At 49.0% G+C, this 18715-nt stretch overlaps 1 protein-coding gene across 3 annotated transcripts in view; it reads left to right on the forward strand.

Annotated features, from left to right (window-relative positions):
* Positions 1-10840: 10840 nt before the first annotated feature.
* Positions 10841-18715, forward strand: part of BCL11A (BCL11 transcription factor A) — a 253755-nt gene continuing 245880 nt past the window's right edge. For 2 of the 3 annotated variants that reach the window (XR_010908978.1, XM_060754618.2), the window contains exon 1: positions 10842-11692. Coding sequence is in view for 2 of the 3 variants with exons in the window: in XM_060754618.2 (XP_060610601.1) it covers positions 11638-11692 (55 nt within the window). In the remaining variant the exon portion in view is untranslated. Of the gene's footprint in view, positions 11693-18715 lie in introns of all 3 variants that reach the window. The other variant, XM_060754617.2, reaches the window with a different exon arrangement.

Below are 18715 nucleotides of genomic sequence, written 5' to 3' on the forward strand. Positions count from 1 at the left end.
CTGCTGCAGCACCAGGGGGCCTATATTCAGTTGCAAGTCCTTAATAGAGTTAATTATTAAATCCATCAGAACTAACCAACAGAATTCTAGCCATCAATAATAACACAGACTAAGGGTCATAATTTTTTTTTAATTCTGTTGGTTTTGTGGAAATGTGGTGTTCTAAATCCAAACGTGACCTCAAAATTTCCTCCAATCACATAAAGGATTTTTCACAACTTGCTTTTATCTTGTTTGATTTTGCGATTTCTTCGGGGAGTAAACAGTAAGAAGAGAGTTAAAAGACTTCCAATAGACTTTTAAAAATACTTTAATTTGCTTGATATGAAACACAAACACACAAAAATATATTCAAAAGCAGTAAAAGAAATTGCATGCACTTAAAACTGAGTAACAACTGAATTGATAAAATTTATTAAAAGTCTTGTTTGGTATGACATTTTGATTGATGGCCATCTGTTGGGAGTGCTTTCAATGTGATTTTCCTGCTTCTTGACAAGGGGTTGGACTGGATGGCCCACGAGGTCTCTTCCAACTCTTAAAAGCTTCCAAAGAAGGAGCCTCACCACACTCCGGGGCAGAGAGTTCCACTGCTGAACGGCTCTCACAGTCAGGAAGTTCTTCCTCTTGTTCAGATGGAATCTCCTTTCTTGTAGTTTGAAGCCATTGTTCCATTGCGTTCTAGTCTCCAGGGAAGCAGAAAACAAGCTTGCTCCCTCCTCCCTGTGGCTTCCTCTCACATATTTATACATGGCTATCATATCTCCTCTCAGCCTTCTCTTCTTCAGGCTAAACATGCCTGGCTCCTTAAGCCGCTCCTCATAGGGCTTGTTCTCCAGACCCTTGATCATTTTAGTCGCCCTCCTCTGGACACATTCCAGCTTGTCAATATCTCTCTTGAATTGTGGTGCCCAGAATTGGACACCACAATGGAGCTAAGGGATGGCCTAAGTAAGTAAGTCTAGTAAGAAGTCCTAGTCCAAGCACCAAACCACCTCATGAAGTTAACTCAATTAACCTATTGGGTATAATATGGAGCTAATTAATTGATGAAGCCTTCATCCCTGATGGGCTTCTCTATGAGGAAAGTGGAGGCTGGGGCCAAGGAGGTGTGTGTGCCTGCAAGTCCCTTGGAAGTGAGGGTGACCATAAGCTCACAGCTTTGTGAAGAGGTGGTTGGCCATGGCCTTCCTCTGAGGCTGAGAGATTGTGACCCAGACATACTACAGATCTGTACAGAGCAGATCCCTCTCCAAGGAAGACTAGGCTTGTGTGTTGTGTTTTGAACTTGTGAATCCATCCCAAGGGACAGCCCAATGCTAACAAAAGACAAGGCTGCGTCTAGACTGCAGAGCAGGCTTGGGCCAACTTGGGCCCTCCAGGTGTTTTGGACTTCAACTCCCACCACTCCCAACAGCCTCAGGCTCTTTCTTTTAAGCGGCTGAGGGGGGAAAGGAAGGGGCCTGAGGCTGTTTTTCCTCTCTCTCTCTCTAGGTCTTTTCCTCCTTCCCCGCATGCGGATGCCTGCACTCTCTTCTCTCATCAGCCCTCCTTGCTGCCTTCCAACCGGGTCACTCCTCTTCTCTTTCCCAAAGCCAAGACAAGCAAACCCACCCACGAGAGAAAGATAAGATTCCGCTGCTCTTGGAAGGCTTTCTTCCTCCTTCGGAGGCAGAGAAAACCCCGAAGGAGAAGCCGGGCTTGCCTTTCCCCTTGGAGCCGGTCTCGGACGCACGGGAGCCCCTCCGAGACCCCTGCCCTGGAGCTTGTTGTTGTTCATTCGTTCAGTCGTCTCCGACTCTTCGTGACCTCATGGACCAGCCTACGCCAGAGTTCCCTGTCGGCCGTTACCACCCCCAGCTCCCTCAAGGTCAGTCCAGTCACTTCAAGGATGCCATCCATCCATCTTGCCCTTGGTCGGCCCCTCTTCCTTTTGCCTTCCACTTTCCCCAGCATAATTGTCTTCTCTAGGCTTTCCTGTCTCCTCATGATGTGGCCAAAGTACTTCAACTTTGTCTCTAGTATCTTTCCCTCCAGTGAACAGCCGGGCTTTATTTCCTGGAGGATGGACTGGTTGGATCTTCTCGCAGTCCAAGGCACTCTCAGCACTTTCCTCCAACACCACAGCTCGAAAGCATCGATCTTCCTTCGCTCAGCCTTCCCTAAGGTCCAGCTCTCACATCCATAGGTTACTACAGGAAATACCATGGCTTTGACTAGGCGGATCTTTGTTGCCAGTCTGATGTCTCTACTCTTTACTATTTTATCGAGATTGGACATTGCTCTCCTCCCAAGAAGTAAGCGTCTTCTGATTTCCTGGCCACAGTCTGCATCTGCAGTAATCTTTGCACCTAGAAATACAAAGTCTGTCACGGCCTCCACGGTTTCTCCCTCTATTTTCCAGTTGTCAATCATTCTTGTTGCCATAATCTTGGTTTTTTTGACGTTTAGCTGCAACCCGGCTTTTGCGCTTTCTTCTTTCACCTTGATTAGAAGGCTCCTCAGCTCCTCCTCGCTTTCGGCCATCAGAGTGGTGTCATCTGCATATCTGAGGTTGTTAATGTTTCTTCCAGCAATTTTCACCCCGGCTTTGCATTCATCCAGCCCCGCACATCGCATGATGTGTTCTGCATACAAGTTAAAAAGGTTGGGTGAGAGGATGCAGCCTTGCCGTACGCCTTTCCCAATCTTGAACCAGTCTGTTGTTCTGTGGTCAGTTCTGACTGTTGCTACTTGGTCCTTGTACAGATTCCTCAGGAACGGGCCCTTCCCCATTCAGCCCGAGTCTTTTCTTACCTCACTCGGAGGCCCCTCGAGATCATGATTGAAGCTGGGCGCTCTGCCAGGCTGGCAACCCACCCTTCCTTCTCTTCTTCCTTCTCTTCTTCCTTCCTTCCTTCCCTCCTTCCCTCAATCCTTTTTCCTTCCTTCCCTTCTTGCCTCCTTCCTTTCCTCCCTCCTTCCTTCTCTTCTTCCATCCCTTCATCCCTTTCCTTTTCCTTTTCTTCTTTCCCTTCCTCCTTCCTTTTTCCTTCCTTCTCTCCGTCCACTTCTTTCTTCCTTTATCTTTCCCTTCCCTCGTTCCATCTCTTCTTACCTCCCTCCTTCCTTCTCTTCTTCCCTCTTTTCCTTTTTCCTTCCTTCCCTCCTTTCCCTTTCCCCCTTCTCTTCTTCTTTTCCTCTCTCCTTCCTTCTCTTTTTCCTTCCCTCTCTCCTGTCTTCCCTCCTTCCTTATCTTCTTCTCTCCGTTCCTTCCTTCCTTCTTTCCCTCCTTCCTTCTCTTCTTCTCTCCTTTCCTTTCTTCCTTCCTTCTCTTCTTCCTTCCCTCTCTCCTGTCTTCCCTCCTTCCTTCTCTTCTTCCCTCCTTTCCCTTTCCCTTCTCTTCTTTCCCCCTTCTTCCTTCCTTCCTTCCTTCCCCTTTTCCTTTCTTTCTTCTCTTCTTCTTTCCCTCCTTCCTTCTCTTCTTCTTTCCCTCTCTCCTGTCTTCCCTCCTTTCCTTCTCTTCTTCCTTCCCTCTCTCCTGTCTTCCCTCCTTCCTTATCTTCTTCCCTCCTTTCCTTTTCCTTCTCTTCTTTCCCTCATTCCTTTTCCTTCCTTCATTCCTTCCCTTTTACCTTCCTTTCTTCTCTTCTTCCTTCCCTCTCTCCTGTCTTCCCTCCTTCCTTATCTTCTTCCCTCCTTTCCTTTTTCCTTCTCTTCTTTCCCTCCCTCCTTCCTTCCCTCGTTCTTTCCTTTCTTCCTTCCCTTCCCTTTTCCTTCCTTCCTTCTCTTCTTCTTTCCCTCCCTCCCTCCTTCCTTCCCCCTCGTGCCTCAAGCCCCGTCCCTGCTCCCAGGCAGTCTTCTTTCTTCCATGAGACCGGGTTGGGGGAAACCTTTGGGGCGAGAAGAGCCGGGCACTCCTGAGATCCTGGGAGCAGGAAAGGTGCACGAAAGGGCCCTGCCATTGAGAGAGAGAGAGAGAGAGAGAGGGGGGGGGGGTGGGCGGGGTGGGCAGAGGAATGAGGATGGTATTCATAAAATGTTTTGCATTTTTCCCGTGTCAAGAGCGACTTGAGAAACTTCCACTCGCTTCTGGTGTGAGAGAATTGGCCGTCTGCATAGAGGCTGCCCAAGAGACCCCGGATGTGTTACAATCCCGTGGGAGGCTTCTTTCATGCTCCCGCATGGGAAGTTGGAGCTGACAGACGGATGCTCCCCCCGCTCCCCTGATTCGAACCGCCGACCTTTCGGTCAGCAGTCCTGCCGGCACAAGAGCACCAAAAATGATATCATGGGATTCAAGCATTGGAAGAGACCCCAAGGGCCATCCAGTCAAACCAACCCCCTATCATGCGGGAACACCCAAACAAAGCCCTCCCGACAGATGGCCACCCAGCCTCTGTTTCCAAACCTCCAGAGAAGGGTCGCATGATCCTAAGAGAGAAGTTCACTCTCTGCCCACCTGCCTCTTCTTAACCTGAAACGATTTCGCCTCGCAGAAAGGCCACGGGCCCCGTGGCTTCGCCAAGATCCGTGGGGCTGCTTTCTTCGGAAGCTTCCTTTCCTCTTTCCCTCCTTCCTTCCTTCGGCCCAAGGCGCCTCCTGAACGCCTGAAGGGGCTCCGGAGAGAAGAGAGAAAAGCCGCCTGGGAGGGAGAGAGAGGATGGGGGCCAAAGGGGTGAGGGTGGGAGGGAAGGAAGGAGAGGAGAGGAGAGGAGGGTGCCCGTGTGTGGGGGAGACACACCAGAGTCTGTGGCAAAGAGAGGGAGAGTGAAGGGAGAGCAAAGAGAGGGAGGGAGAAAGAAAGAGTGCGGTTTGGGAAGAGAGCATTCCCTCTGCGCAGGGATGGGGGAGAGCAGGGAGGGCGGATGCGCCCACAGGAAGGAAGGAAGGAAAGAAGGAAGCAGGGAAGGTAGCTGTGTGTGTTCAAGAGAGAGGGGTAGGCAGGACAGAGGATTCGGAGAAAGGAAGAATAGGAGGAAGAGGAAGAAGAAGAGGAAGAAAAGGAGGAAGAAGAGGCAGAAGATGTAGAGAAGAGGAAGAGGCAGAAGAGGTAGAAAAGGAGAGGAAGAGAAGAGGAAGAAGATGCAGAAGGAGAGGAAGAGGAGGAAGAAGAAAAGAAAATGAGGAAGAAAAGGAGGAAGAAGAGGAAGGAGAGGAAGAAGAGGAAGAAGAGGGAAAAGAGGAAGAAAATGAGGAAGAGGCAGAAAAGGAAGAAGAGGAAGAGGGGGAAGAAGAAGAGGAAGAAAAGGGTGAAAAAGAGACAGAAGAGGTAGTAGAAGAGGAAGAAGAAGAGGCAGAAAAAGAGGAAGAAGAGGTAGAAGAGGAAGAAGAAGAGGCAGAAGAGACAGAAGAGGTAGGAGACGATGAGGAGGAAGAAGATGCAGAAGAGGAAGAGGAGGAAGAAGAAGAGAAAGAAGAGGCAGAAGAAGAGGAAGCAGAGGAAGGAGAGGAAGAAGAGGAAAAAGGAAGAAAAGGAGGCAGAAGAGGCAGAAGGACAAGAGGAAGAAAAAGAGAAAGAAGAGGCAGAAGAAGAGGAAGAAGAGGAAAAAGGAAGAAAAGGAGGAAGAGAGGGAAGAAGAGAAAGAGGAGGAAGAAAAGGAAGAGGAGACAAGAGGTAGAAGAAGAAGAGGAAGAGGAGGAAAAAGAGGCAGAAGAAGAGGCAGAAGAGGTAATAAGAGGAGGAAGAGAAAGATGAAGAAAGGGAAGAAGAAGAGAAAGAAGAGGAAGAGGAGGAAAAGAGGAAGAAAAGGAAGAAGAACAGGAAGAAGAGGCAGAAGGGGAGGAAGAGGAGGAAAAAGAGGAAGAAAAGGAAGAAGCAGAAGAGGAAGATGAGGTAATGAGGAGGAAGAAAGAGATGAAGAAGAGGAGGAGGAAGAAGAGGAAGAAAAGGGGGAGAAGGAGAGGAAGAAGAGGTAGTAGAAGAGGAAGAAAAGGCAGAAGAAGAGGAATAAGAGGAGGAAGAGGAAGAGCCAGGAGAAGAGGAAGAACAGGAAGAGGAGGTAGAAGAAGAGGCAGAAGATGAAGTGAAAGAAGTTGGATCCAGCTCAACCTCTGGGAGAGACGGAAGAGAGAAGCGGTGGAAGGAAGGAAGGAAGGAAGGAAGGAAGGAAGGAAGGAAGGAAGGAAGGCAGCACTGTTGGAGTGAGAGGCAGGCGCTCCAGTCCCTCAGAGAGAGGCAGGAAGAGAAGGCGGGCATGTGGGGAAGAGCCTTCCGCGTGGGCGCAAGAGATTCGGGCTTTCCACGAGGCGAGGGGGTCTTGGTCTTCTAGCTGGTCTCTAAGGCAGGCATGGGCAGTTCGGAATTGTGGGAGTTGGAGTTCAAAACACCTGGAGGGAAGGCCGAAGTTGGCTCAGGGTGGGCCAACTTCCCCCCTTCTTTCCACTCCTGTTTTTTTCTCTGATTTCCCTTTCCAATGAAGGTTTTTTGTTTTGCTTTGTCCCTGTTTCCGCTTCCTTTCCCTCTCTTCCTTGTTCTTTCTCTCCATCCATTTCAGCAAAGGTGGCGAGTAAGCAGGTGTTTTCCTTCCTTCCTGCCTGCCTGTCTCCACGATCAGCTTCACCCCACTGGGTCTTTTCCACCCGCGTTCGCTTCAGGTGCCTCTCCACCTCGGGGAACCAGTGGGGTTCGTCCTTGACATTTTTGGGGAGCACGAGAGGGGTCTCTTCGGCCTCTCCCTGATCACCATAAGTGCACAAACCGCGATTTTCCTAGTTCAAAAATTGCAAAATCCATCCTCCTTACACCTTTCTCCAAAGAAGTGTCCCTGGGTTCCTCTGTTTGCTTTCTTTCCCAATGCCAAATGCAAAGGTTGGCAAGCCAATGGGGATTCCCTAAAGGAAAGCACAACAGGTAGCTGTTCCTTCTCTTCTGGCCGCACTTTCCCGACAATCTGAATTACTGCTGTTTGTTTACGTTTGAAGGGACGCTTCCAGGACAGTTTCACGCACACACAACCTCGTTTGGGGATAGATTTGGACATTCACAAGGTTTGAGAAGAATACTGACTCACAAACAATTCGATTTTCCACAAAAGTCTACTGGGAAAAGGAACCCCTTTGCACTTTCCCACTCGGAAAACATCCCCAGCCTCTTCCCAGTACTATCGCGCGATGAACTCGGGATTATGACAGCCCTATCTGCGCTCTGAGAAAGCTAAAGCTCTAAAATCGGGACAGTAAATAAAAAGCAACACTAAAAAAAATAAAATTCCAGACAAGAATCAATTAGCGTTTAATGGCCTGGCAGCTTCAAAGCCTGGCTGCTTCCTGCCTGGGGATGAATCCTTTGTTGGGTTCAGTAACAGTAATCAGAGCAGTAAAAAAAATAATCAGGGCCAGCTAATACCTCCCAACAAAGGATTCCCTCAGGCAGCAACCAGCCAGGCTCTGAAGCTGCAAGGCTATTCGATGCTAATCAAGGTGGCCGATTGTAACATTCACCCCTTCCTCAAGCAGACAAGAGTTCTTTCTCCCACCCTGGACATGCCACAGATATAACAAAGGATTCCTCCCTCGGGCAGCAACCAGCCAGACTTTGAGGTTGCAAGGCTATTCGATGCTAATCAAGGTGGCCGACTGCAACATTCACACCTGCCTCAAGCAGACCAGAGTTCTTTCTCCCACCTTGGATATACCACAGATATAACAAAGGATTCCCTCGGGCAGCAACCAGCCTGGCTTTGAAGCTGCGAGGCTATTGGACGCTAATCAAAGTGGCCGACGCACCGGCCTCAAGGAGACAAGAGTTCCTTCTCTCACCCTGGACATCCCACAGATATAACAAAGGATTCCCCCCGGGCAGCAACCAGCCAGGCTTTGAAGCTGCGAGGCTATTCGAAGCTAATCAAGGTGGCCAACTGCAACGTTCACACCTGCATCAAGCAGACAAGAGTTCTTTCTCCCACCCTGGACATCCCACATACATATATACTACACAGTCCACTTGCCTAGTTTCCAATAGACCTCACAACCTCTGAGAATGCCTGCCATAGGTGTGGGTGAAACGTCAGGAGAGAATGCTTCTGGAACCTGGTTCGGAAAACTCACAGCCAAGGGTTTAATCCCCCGTTAAAGAGGGCGGTAAGCAATCCTGCTTTCCCTGAAGGTTTTGGATTGCAACAGAACGATTCCTAAAGCGGGTTGATGTCGGTCCCATTTAGAATGTGTGTCTCTCTCTCACACACACCTTGAGTTCTCAACCCATCCTTGCAAATATTTTATTTTTCCAAAAAGAAAGGGAAAAGCCAGTCACGAGACCCCTGGATTTTATCTGACACAATTTCGGTCACCAGGTTTAACCTCCTAGCTATATACTACCGCCCGACACTCTTCAAAGGGTAGCTAACCCGCGTTAAATCCCATGTGGAGCCCTGGGAATAGGTAAAGGGGCTCAGGATTGGGAAAGGAGGGAGAGAAGGGGGTCCTGGTGGGCCTCTCTTGTGGAAGAGCAGCCCCTTCCCAGTGGAGAGGGAGTGGGGATCCTGTACAGGACATGTGGCAACGTTACCTGGTTGCAGGGATGGGGGCCAACTTGGGCCCTCCAGGTGTTTTTGGACTTCAACTCCCACAATTCCTAACAGCCTACTGGCTGTTAGGAATTGTGGGAGTTGAAGTCCAAAAACACCTGGAGGGCCCAAGTTGGCCCATGCCTATTTCAACTCTTCTGCCTTCCCCTCCCGAGGTCCCCCCCCCAGTGACCAAAGGAGGGAGCCGGGGGGGGGGCAAAGTGCTAGGAGACCCCCCCCCCCCAAAGCAAGCACCCCCCGGGCTTGCCCCCCCCCTCCCGCGCCTCCTCTCCCCAAACCCTTCACCTCTTCCTTTGGTCACCTCACAGAGACTTTTGCAACGCTTGTGAGTAAGAGGAGAGGAAGGAAGGAAGGAAGGAAGGAAGGAAGGTAAGAAAGAGCAAGGAAAGAAGGGTAAGGGAGGAAAAGGTAAGAGCAAGCAAGCAATGAAGGAATTAAGGAAGGAAGGGAAAGCTACGAAGGGAGGGAAGGAGGGAAAATTAAGGGGAAGGAAGTAAGGAAGGAAAAAAGGTAAGAGCAAGGGAGGGAGGGAGGGAAAGGTAGGAAGGACGGGAGGGAAAAGTAATTGGAAGAAGGAAGGAAGGAAAAGGAAGGAAGGAAAAGGAAAGAGCAAGCAAGAAAGAAAGGAATGAAAAGGCAAGAGGAAGGAAGGGAAGGTAGGAAGAAAGGGCAGGGACAGGTAAGAGGAAGGGAAGGAAAAGTAATTGGAAGAAGGAAGAAAGGAAGGAAGGAAAGAAGGAAGAAAGGAAAAGGAAAGAGCAAGCAAAGAAGAAAGAAAGGAACTGAAAGGTAAGAGGAAGGAAGGAAGGAAGGAAGGAAGGAAGGGAAGGGAAAGGTAGGAAGGGAAAAGTAAGAGGAAGGGATAAAGGAAGGAAGGGAAAGGTAGTAAGGAAGATAGGGAAATCTAAGGAAGGAAAGGGGGAAAGGAAAAGGAAAGAGGAATGAAGGAAAAGGTAAGAGCAAGGAAAGAAAAGAAGGGAAAGGGAGGGAAAAGTAAGTGGAAAGGAGGAAGAAAGGAAGGAAGGAAGGAAGGAAGGGAAAGGGAGGGAGGGAGAGAGGGAAATCTAAGAAAGGAAGGGAGAGAGGGAAAGGAAAGAGGAATGAAGGAAAAGGTAAAAGCAAGCATGGAAGGAAACGATCGAGGAAGGAAAGAATTAAGGTATGAAAAGGTAAGAGAAAGAAAGAAAGGAAAGGAAGGATGGGAGGAAAAAGTAAGAGGAAGGAAGGAAGGAAGAGGTAGGGAGGGAGAGAGGAAGAGGAAGAAAGGAAGGGAGAAACGGGTGAAGGGAGGAAGGGAAAGGTAGGGAGGGAGAGGAAGAAAGGGAGAAAGGGATGAAGGAAGGAAGGAAGGAAGGGAAAGCTAAGGAGGGAGAGGAAGAAAGGGAGAAAGGGATGAAGGAAGGAAGGGAAAGTTAGGGAGGGAGAGAGGAAAAGGTAGAGAGGGAGAGGAAGAAAGGAAAGGAGAAAGGGAAAGGAAATAGGAATGAAGGAAAAGGTAAGAGCGAGCATGGGAGGAAATAATTAAGCAATGAAAAGGTAAGAGAAAGGAAGTAAAGAAAGAAAGGAGAGGGAGGGAAAAGTAAGAGGAAAGGATGAAGGAAGGAAGGAAGGAAGGGTAGGAAGGGAGAGAGGGAAAGGAAAGAGGAATGAAAGAAAAGGTAAGAGCAAGCATGGAAGGAAAGAATTAAGGAATGAAAATGTAAGAGAAAGAAAGAAGGGAAAGTAGGAAGGGAGAGAAAAGTAAGAGGAAGGAAAAGGTAAGGAAGAATGGAATCTTTTTATGGATTTTATATATATATAAAAAGAGGGGGATCGCTCTGAAAACCTCGAGCCCTTCTCCCCCTCCTCCTCCTCTAGGAGTGTCCCGTCGCCCTATTTCCCCTCCTCTCAGGTGCCCACAACCCGCCTTTCTTTCCCCTTTCCTTCCCTGGCCACTCTTTCCTCTCTTTGACGCACACCTCTTTGGGGCGCTTTCTTCTCCGGACGCCCTCTCCCTTCGTGTTTAAAGTCCTCGGAGGGGCTGTACCCTCAGACTGAGACTCCCCCCAACCCACCCACCTACCCACCCAGACACCCTTTGTCCCAGGCATGGGTGTCCCAGGCATGGGCAAACTTCGACCCTCCAGGTGCTTAGGACTTGTGCCCCTGCCATTGGGCACTGGGCTTCCCCTTGGCGCCCTCCTCCTCCTCCTGCTTCTCCTCCTCCTGCTCCTGCCCGGCGTGCGCCTCCTCCTCCTCCTCCTCCTCCCCGCTGGCCATTGGCTTGCCCTACTACTGCTGCTGCTGCTCCCTCCGCCGGCCTGCCTCTCCCTCCTCCTCCTCCTCGGCTTCGACCTCCGCCTCCTCCGGGCTGCCTGCCTCTTTCTCTCCCTCCCTCCCTCCTTCTCCCTCCTCTTCTCTTCTCTTCTGGGGCTCCTGCCCTGTCCATCCCCCGCGGAGTGTCCGTCCATTGGCGTGGCGCGCTGCTCTCTCTCTCTCTCTCTTTCTCCCTCCTCCCTCCCTCTCTCTCTCTCCCTCCCTGGGCTCCCGCCTCCTCCTCCTCTTCCTCCTCCTCCTCGCCCTGCCCATGTTTTGTATGTCTGTGTCCATCCAGGCGCTTGACGTTCAAGTTCGTCGGGAACGTCACGTCCGCACTTGAACTTGCAGCTCAGGGGGGCTTTTGCCATTTTCCCCCCCTCATCTCTCTCTCTCTTTCTCTCCTTCTCTTCTTCCTTTCCTTTCCTCTCCTTTCCTTCTCTCTTTCTCTCTTTCCCTCCTCCTCCTCTGTAAAGAAGCACGGAAAGAAAAAGCCAAGCAAAGAAAAGAAAAAAGAGAAAAAGCCAAGCCATGCCTGCTCTCCCACCACCGCTACCACCACCACCATTCATCTTCCCCGCGCCATCTTTGTATTCTTATTTCTAATTTATTTTTGGATGTCAAAGGCGCTCGATGAAGAGCTCGGCCGGGAAGGGAGGGATGTGAGGAGGAGGAGGAGGAGGCGGAAGAGAGCCGGGGAAGAAGAAGGAGAAGAAGAAGCAGGGGAAGAAGAGGAGAGGAAGAAGGAGGAGGGCTGCCAACGTTGCTGCCGCCGTTGCTGCTGCTGCTGCTTCTCCTCCATCTCCAGCGCCAGCGCTCCCGCCGCCCCTCCGCGATGTCTCGCCGCAAGCAAGGCAAGCCGCAGCACTTAAGCAAGCGGGGATTCTCACGTAAGTAACACGCGAGAAGGGCGAGCACTCCTCCGGCGCCCACGGGCTGGCTTCCCACCTGGACTCCGGCGCGCGGGTCCTCCTCGCTCTCCACTACCTTCCTTCCATTCTTTGGGGGGGGGGGGGGAAACCCAAATAATACAAACCTCCAACCCAGACCCGCCTCCCATTCATTCATTCCTTTCCAACCCTACTTCTCCCAAGTTCCCTTTTCATTCCTCCGCTCCGAAACAACTCCATCTCTCCCTTGGCTTACTTTTCGAAGACCTTCCCTTCTTTTCCTTCTTCTCTCGCGCTCTGGAAAAAGAAAAGTTGCCTCTCTTCTCCTCTCAAGTCCCGCTTCCCCCTTTTTTCCCTCCCCATTCTGGATCTCTCTCTCTCTCTCTTCTCCCACCCCTCCTTTTCCTTTCCTTTCTTTCCTTTCCCTCCTCCTTCGCCCCATTGATTCGTTCGAGCTCTGCGTTTCTCTCTTTCTCTAGGCGCGCAAAGGAGTCGCGCCTCTGGAAGGAAAAGGGTTGGAGACGCGTGGAACGGGGTGTGTGTGTGTGTGCATTGTGTGCGCCTCTCCAGTGCGTGCATCCTGGCTTGAAGGGCGACCGGGAGGGTTGGGAAAGCACCCGCTTGAAGAGAGAGACCTCCGAGGGAATGAAGGGTCCCTTTCCTTCCTTCTTTTGGCCCCCAAACTCCAGGTTTTGCAGAAAGAGAGGAAGCAGAAACAAACTTAATAGGTGTGTGTGTGTATGTATATGTATGTGTGTGTAGTGCGTGCATCCTGGCTTGAAGGGCGACGGGGAGGGTTAGGAAAGCACCCACTTGAAGAGAGAGGCCGCAGAGGGAATGAAGGGTCCCTTTTCCTTCCTTCTTTTGCTCTCCAAACTCCAGGTTTGGCAGAAAGAGAGGAAGCATAAACTAATAGGTGTGTGTGTGCTGAATGCAGCCTGGCTTGAAGGGCGACGGGGAGGGTTGGGAAAGCACCCACTTGAGGAGAGAGGCCTCAGAGTGAATGAAGGATCCCCTTTCCTTCCTTCTTTTGCCCTCCAAAAGAAAGAGAGGAAACATACACAAACTTAAGGGGTGTGTGTGTGTGTAGTGCATGCATCTTGGCATGAAGGGCGACATTGGGAAAGCACCCACTTGAAGAGAGAGGCCTCAGAGGGAATGAAGGATCTCCATTCCTTCTTTCTTTTGCCCTCCAAACTCCAGGTTTTGCAGAAAGAGAGGAAGCATACACAAACTTAAGGTGTGTGTGTGTGTGTAGTGCATGCATCTTGGCTTGAAGGGCGACATTGGGAAAGCACCCACTTGAAGAGAGAGGCCTCAGAGTGAATGAAGGATCTCCATTCCTTCTTTCTTTTGCCCTCCAAATTCCAGGTTTTGCAGAAAGAGAGGAAGCATACACAAACTTAAGGTGTGTGTGTGTGTAGTGCGTGCATCCTGGCTTGAAGGGCGACGGGGAGGGTTGGGACAGCACCCACTTGAAGAGAGGGGCCTCAGAGTGAATGAAGGCTCCCCTTTCCTTCCTTCTCTTACCCTCCAAACTCCAGGTTTTGCAGAAAAAGAGAAGCATAAACAAACTTGAGAGGAGCGTGTGTGTGAATACAATGTGTGTATCCTGTCTTGAAGGGTGAAGGCGAGGATTGGGAAAGCACCCACTCGAGGAGAGAGAGACCTCTGAATGAATGGAGGGTCCCCTTTCCTTCCTTTGCACCCCAAACTTGGTCAGAAAGAGAGAGAAGCATAAACACCACTTGCTTCTGCATCCAGCTCCCTCTCTAAAGGAGGGATTCCCTTCTTTTTTCCCCCCTCTCCCTCCCTCCCTTCCTATGCCTCTCTCGTGTGCAATTTTCCCTCTTTGGAAGGTTTTCAAGAGTGGCCGTGGATTGTGATTGGGGGAAAAAGGGAAAAATCTCGTGCGCGGCGTTGTTTACAAGGCTTGCCGCGTGTGCGGCGGAGCGGCTGCCAGCAAAACAGAGCGGCGGAGCGTTGCCACTGAGGAGAGGAAGACGGAGAGAAGGAGAAAGAAAGAGAGAAAGAAAGGAAGGGGGAAAAGCCAAGGGGAGAGAAAGAGCAGAGCCAGCAGAGCAGCCCTCCTCGGAGGTGGCTCGCATCCCCTTTCCAGATCTAGCTTATCTCTCTCTTAATCTAGACCAGCAAAAAGGCAAGACACAATTGCGCGCGCACTCACTCACTCACTCTCACACACACACACCCCCAAGCTTGAAATATGGCTGCTTTTCTCTCTCTCTCTCTCCAACACAAAAGGGAGACGGAGGGTCGAAGGAAGGAAGGAAGGAAGGCGGGTGTAGAGGTGGCTTGTGGAGGGAGAGAGAGTGAAAGAGAGAGAGAGAAAGAGAGAGAGAGGGAGAGGAAGACATGAACCGTCCAAGGGTTTTTGCAAAAGGGGTTTTGCAAAAGAGACAGAAAGCGCGCGCGCCTCTCTCCTCTTTGGAGAGCCTTTGGAGACCCTTCCTTCCCTTCCTTCCTTCCCTTCCCTTCACCCTTTCTTCCCTTTAGTCTTCTTTCTCTTCCCTTCGACCCTTCCACCCTTTTTTCCCTTTAGTCTTTCCTTCCTACTCTTTTTCTTCTCTCCTTCTCTCTCCCCCCTCCCTTCCTTCCTGCCTTCCTTCCCTCCCTCCCTTCCCTTCCACCCTTTCTTCCCTGTAGTATTTCCTTCCTTCACTTTTTCTTCTCTCCTTCTCTCTCTCCCCCTTCCTTCCTTCCTTCCTCCCTCCCTCCCTCCCTCCCTCCCTCCCTCCCTCCCTTTCATCCTTTCTTCCCTTTAGTCTTTCCTTCCTGCTCTTTTTCTTCTCTCCTTCTCTCTCTTTCCCTCTCCCCTTCCTTCCTTCCTTCTTTCCTTCCTTCCTTCCATCCCTTCCCCTCCACCCTTTCTTCCCTGTAGTCTTTCCTTCCTTCTCTTTTTCTTCTCTCCTTCTCTCTCTCCCCCTTCCTTCCTTCCTTCCTTCCTTCCCTTTCATCCTTCCTTCCCTTTAGTCTTTCCTTTCTGCTCTTTTTCTTCTCTCCTTTTCTCTCTCCCTCTCCCCCTTCCTTCCTTCCTTCCTTCCTTCCTTCCTTCCCTTCCCTTCCCTTCCCTTCCCTTCCCTTCCCTTCCCTTCCCTTCCCTTCCACCCTTTCTTCCCTGTAGTATTTCCTTCCTTCTCTTTTTCTTCTCTCCTTCTCTCTCTCCCCCTTCCTTCCCTTCCCTTCCCTTCCCTTCCCTTCCCTTCCCTTCCCTTCCCTTCCCTTCCCTTCCCCCTTTCTTCCCTGTAGTCTTTCCTTCCTTCTCTTTTTCTTTTCTCCTTCTCTCTCTTTACTCCTTCCTTCCTTCCTTCCTTCCTTCCTTCCTTCCTTCCTTCCGTCTGTCCTTCTTTCCCCAGCTCCTGCAAACTTTTCTAAAGCCCAGCTTTTGACATTTTCCCTTCCCCTCTTCTTCCTGCCCTTCCCAATAACCCTCATCACCCTGACCTCCCCTTGCAGTGCAAAAGGAGAAAGTCATTGTTTACATTTGGGTCCATTTGAAATCTCTACTTCAAAAAATAAAAAGCATTCCCAGCTTTGGATAAAGTTAAAAAAGCGTTCTTTTTTATTCATGGCTGGATTCACTGGCTTGCTGTGAGTTTTCTGGGCTGTCTGGCCATGTTCCAGAAGCTTGGAAACATTGGGTTTATATATCTGGAATAATGTCCAAGGTGGGAGAAAGAAGTCTTGTCGAAGGCTTTCATGGCCAGAGTCACTGGGTTGCTGTGAGTTTTCCAGGCTGTCTGGTCATGTTCCAGAAGCATTCTTTCCTGACCTTTCACCTGCATCTATGGCAGGCATCCTCAGAGGTTGTGAGGTCTGTTGGAAACTAGGAAAATGTTTTTCCCCTAGCACCTACCTCAAATAGATAAGAGTTGGGTGGTTGTAGGTTTTTCAGACTGTATGGCCATGTTATAGAAGCATTCTCTCCTGATATTTTCGCTGGCATCTATGGCAGCCATCCTCAGAGGTTGTGTGGTCCACTGAGGATGTCTGCCATAGATGCAGGTGAAACATCAGGAGAGAATGCTTATAGAACATGGCTGTACATCCCGAAAAACCTACGACAACCCAGTGATTCCAGCCATGAAAGAAGAGTTCTTTCTCCCTCCTTGGAGATTCCACAAATATATAAACCCCATTTTCCAAGTTTCTAACATCCTCACAACGTCTGAGGATACCTGCCATAAATGCTGGCAAAACGTCAGGAGAGAATGCTTCTGAAACATAGACAGCCCAGACAACCAAGAGTTCTTTTCTTCTACCTCTCCCTGCTCCTTTCTTTTTCCTCCCACATTCCTTCCTTCATTCTTCTCTTCTGTCTTTTCTTTCTCTTCTTTCTTCTTGCCTTGCAAAAAAAAAAACAAAACCCCAGCATGTTGTGTATATAGTGTATTGCAACACAAAACCGCCACACTTTTTTTCTTTCTGTGTTATCGCCTTCCAAACACACTGCAAGATCCTTTCGCCCGCCTTTCCTTCCAACCGATAGCCTGGTTTGACTCTTATCTCAGGCAGACGAAGAGAAGGGGGAATTGCATGTTTTTGGAGGGGAGTGCCTGCGTTTAGTGCTCACCATAATACCCTGAAATTAGATTTCCACTTGGAATCTCAATGAACTCTTTTCTCCCTCCTAAAATAATCTTGTAGAGGTTGTTGTCAGTTTTTTCGGGCTGTGTGGCCATGTTCTAGAATGCCTGCCACAGATGCAGGCGAAACGTCAGGAGAGAATGCTTCTAGAACATGGCTAGACAGCCCAAAAAACTTACAACAACCCAGTGATTCCAGTCGTGAAAGCCTTTGATGATCTTAAGAGGCCTTAACAGTTACAATCTTAAGAGGCCTTAACAGTTACAACACAGTTACAATCTTAAGAGGCCTTAACAGTTACAATATAGATATGTAAAGGCGAAAGATACATATGGGTGTATGTGTGTGTCAAGGAATCCTTAGTGTTGCCACATATTTTGACCCATCTGCCTTTCCTGTCTCCTAGTTGTGAACTTTGGCCTTCAAGGGTGGGAAAAGAAATATGTGTCAGTATGTGTGTTCGCTTTTTCGTGGGGGGAGAGTTAGGTTAAAACAATGTTCTTTAATATAGAGAGATATCAAAATACCAGTTGTTGGCCACTAGGAGGCAGAGTGGGATCAAAATAAAAGCAAGCGCCATGAACTTGAATCTGATCAGTTTCACTCACCTCTTTGAATGTTCTACATTATTTCCCCCTTTGGAAGAAGAGGAAGGAGGGGTCGGGGACAGGGAGGGGTGTGTTTGTGCGACCAACACACCCCTGTGTGTGTAGGGAGCCCCGGGCCCTTCTCTCCGGCCCCTCGTCTTGTCATCACATCCTTTCCTGCTTTGGAATTCAAAAGGATATTGTGTCCGATGCATTCATTCATATTGGCCCACCAACATTCATATTTTACCCCTTTTTGGAGGTGTGTTTCCTACCTGAAGCTTTCATTCTTGTGATCTCCCTTCATTCTCCTCCTTTATTGATCTCTCTTGACTCTGTCTCCACCTCTTTTTGGAAAGGAACAACTTTTTTAAAAAGATGTTCGGGAGCATTAACAACATTGGGTTCCTGTGAGCTTTCCAGGCTGTCTGGCCATGTTTCCAGGAGCATTCTCTCCTGACGTTGCACCCACATCTATGAGGGGTTGAGGGGTTCCGGACATGAAAACTTTCAACAACACAGCAACATATTTTTCAGTCTTAAGACATTTTTTCCCCAGAAATGCTAAGCTAATATAATTGAAAGCATAGCAAGTAATGTGGGGTAGAAATCTTCCTCCAGTGCCAATATTATCTGGTATACTTATATCTGACTTAGCTTTTCGAGGCATGCATCTTAAAGCACTGCAAAGATACAACTGCTTGGATAGTTTTCTTGTGATTCCTTTTCTTCTTTAGTTCTTTGGTTTGACTAGCAAAATATCTCAATTTTGACCAGTGATTCCAACCATGGAAGCCTTTGATAATACATCTCTCAATTTTGCTGTGGGTTTTCTGGGCTGTATGGCCATGTTTCAGAAGCATTCTCTCCTGACCTTTCATCCACATCTATGTCAGAAACAGTCAGGAGAGAATGCTTCTGGAACATGGCCATACAGCCCAGAAAACTCACAGCAACCCAGTAATTCTGGCCATGAAAGCCTTCGACAACACATATCTCGGTTTCGTTTGGATAGGTTGGGTAGGTTGGTAGGAATCTGTGATGTCTGTTTTCCTGGGGATACATAGGTCAATGCTCATTTTGAAAATCCCATTATTATTATTCTTTATTGTTGCTTTTAAAAAGGAAAATAGATGTAAACAAAAATAAAATACATCAGTCAAAAAGGGCCAGAAGATTCCTTGACTTGGTTTGCACATGTTTGGAGATGTAGTTCCACCTGACCCACCTCCCCATTGTGTTCTCGTCTTCTTCCCATGTTCATTTCCATGTTTCCTTTCACCTCAAAAGCTGCTGCCCTGTCCCTTCCCTTTCTTCCTTCTCCTCTCTGCTTATGAGTCCATCCTCTCCTGTCCCTCGGCATAGCTTCCGCTCCTTTCTTTTATTTCAGCCTAGGTTATAATGGGAGCTTTGGAGGCAAACTTGAATCTGGGTTGTGGAAGATCTCCTCCACTCCCTGCCTTTTAGTACATTTATTAAAAAAATATTCCTGGTCTCTTTCTATTTGCCTCCTCTCTTTGGCAGCAGAGGCTTGCAAGCTCATTCCTTGCAAATCCAGGTTCTTAACAAATAGGAAAGATGTTTTTACTTACCTGGAAAGTGCCACCCTTTTGGTTCCCGCATCTCATTCAACACATGTAAAAGATCCATTTATTTACCTGGAAAGTGCCACCTTTTTGGTTCCCTCACTTCATTCTTCCTTCCTTCTGCAATTTGAAAAGAGATGCAAATAAATCTGTGGCAATTTTAATTCAAGCTCCTTCTATCCTAACCAATTTAAACTCCTATCTTTTAACTGACCCTAGAAAGATTAGGTTGAAATACCTGTGCT

This window comes from Anolis sagrei, chromosome 1, assembly GCF_037176765.1.
Source record: "Anolis sagrei isolate rAnoSag1 chromosome 1, rAnoSag1.mat, whole genome shotgun sequence".
Classification (NCBI taxonomy): domain Eukaryota; kingdom Metazoa; phylum Chordata; class Lepidosauria; order Squamata; family Dactyloidae; genus Anolis; species Anolis sagrei.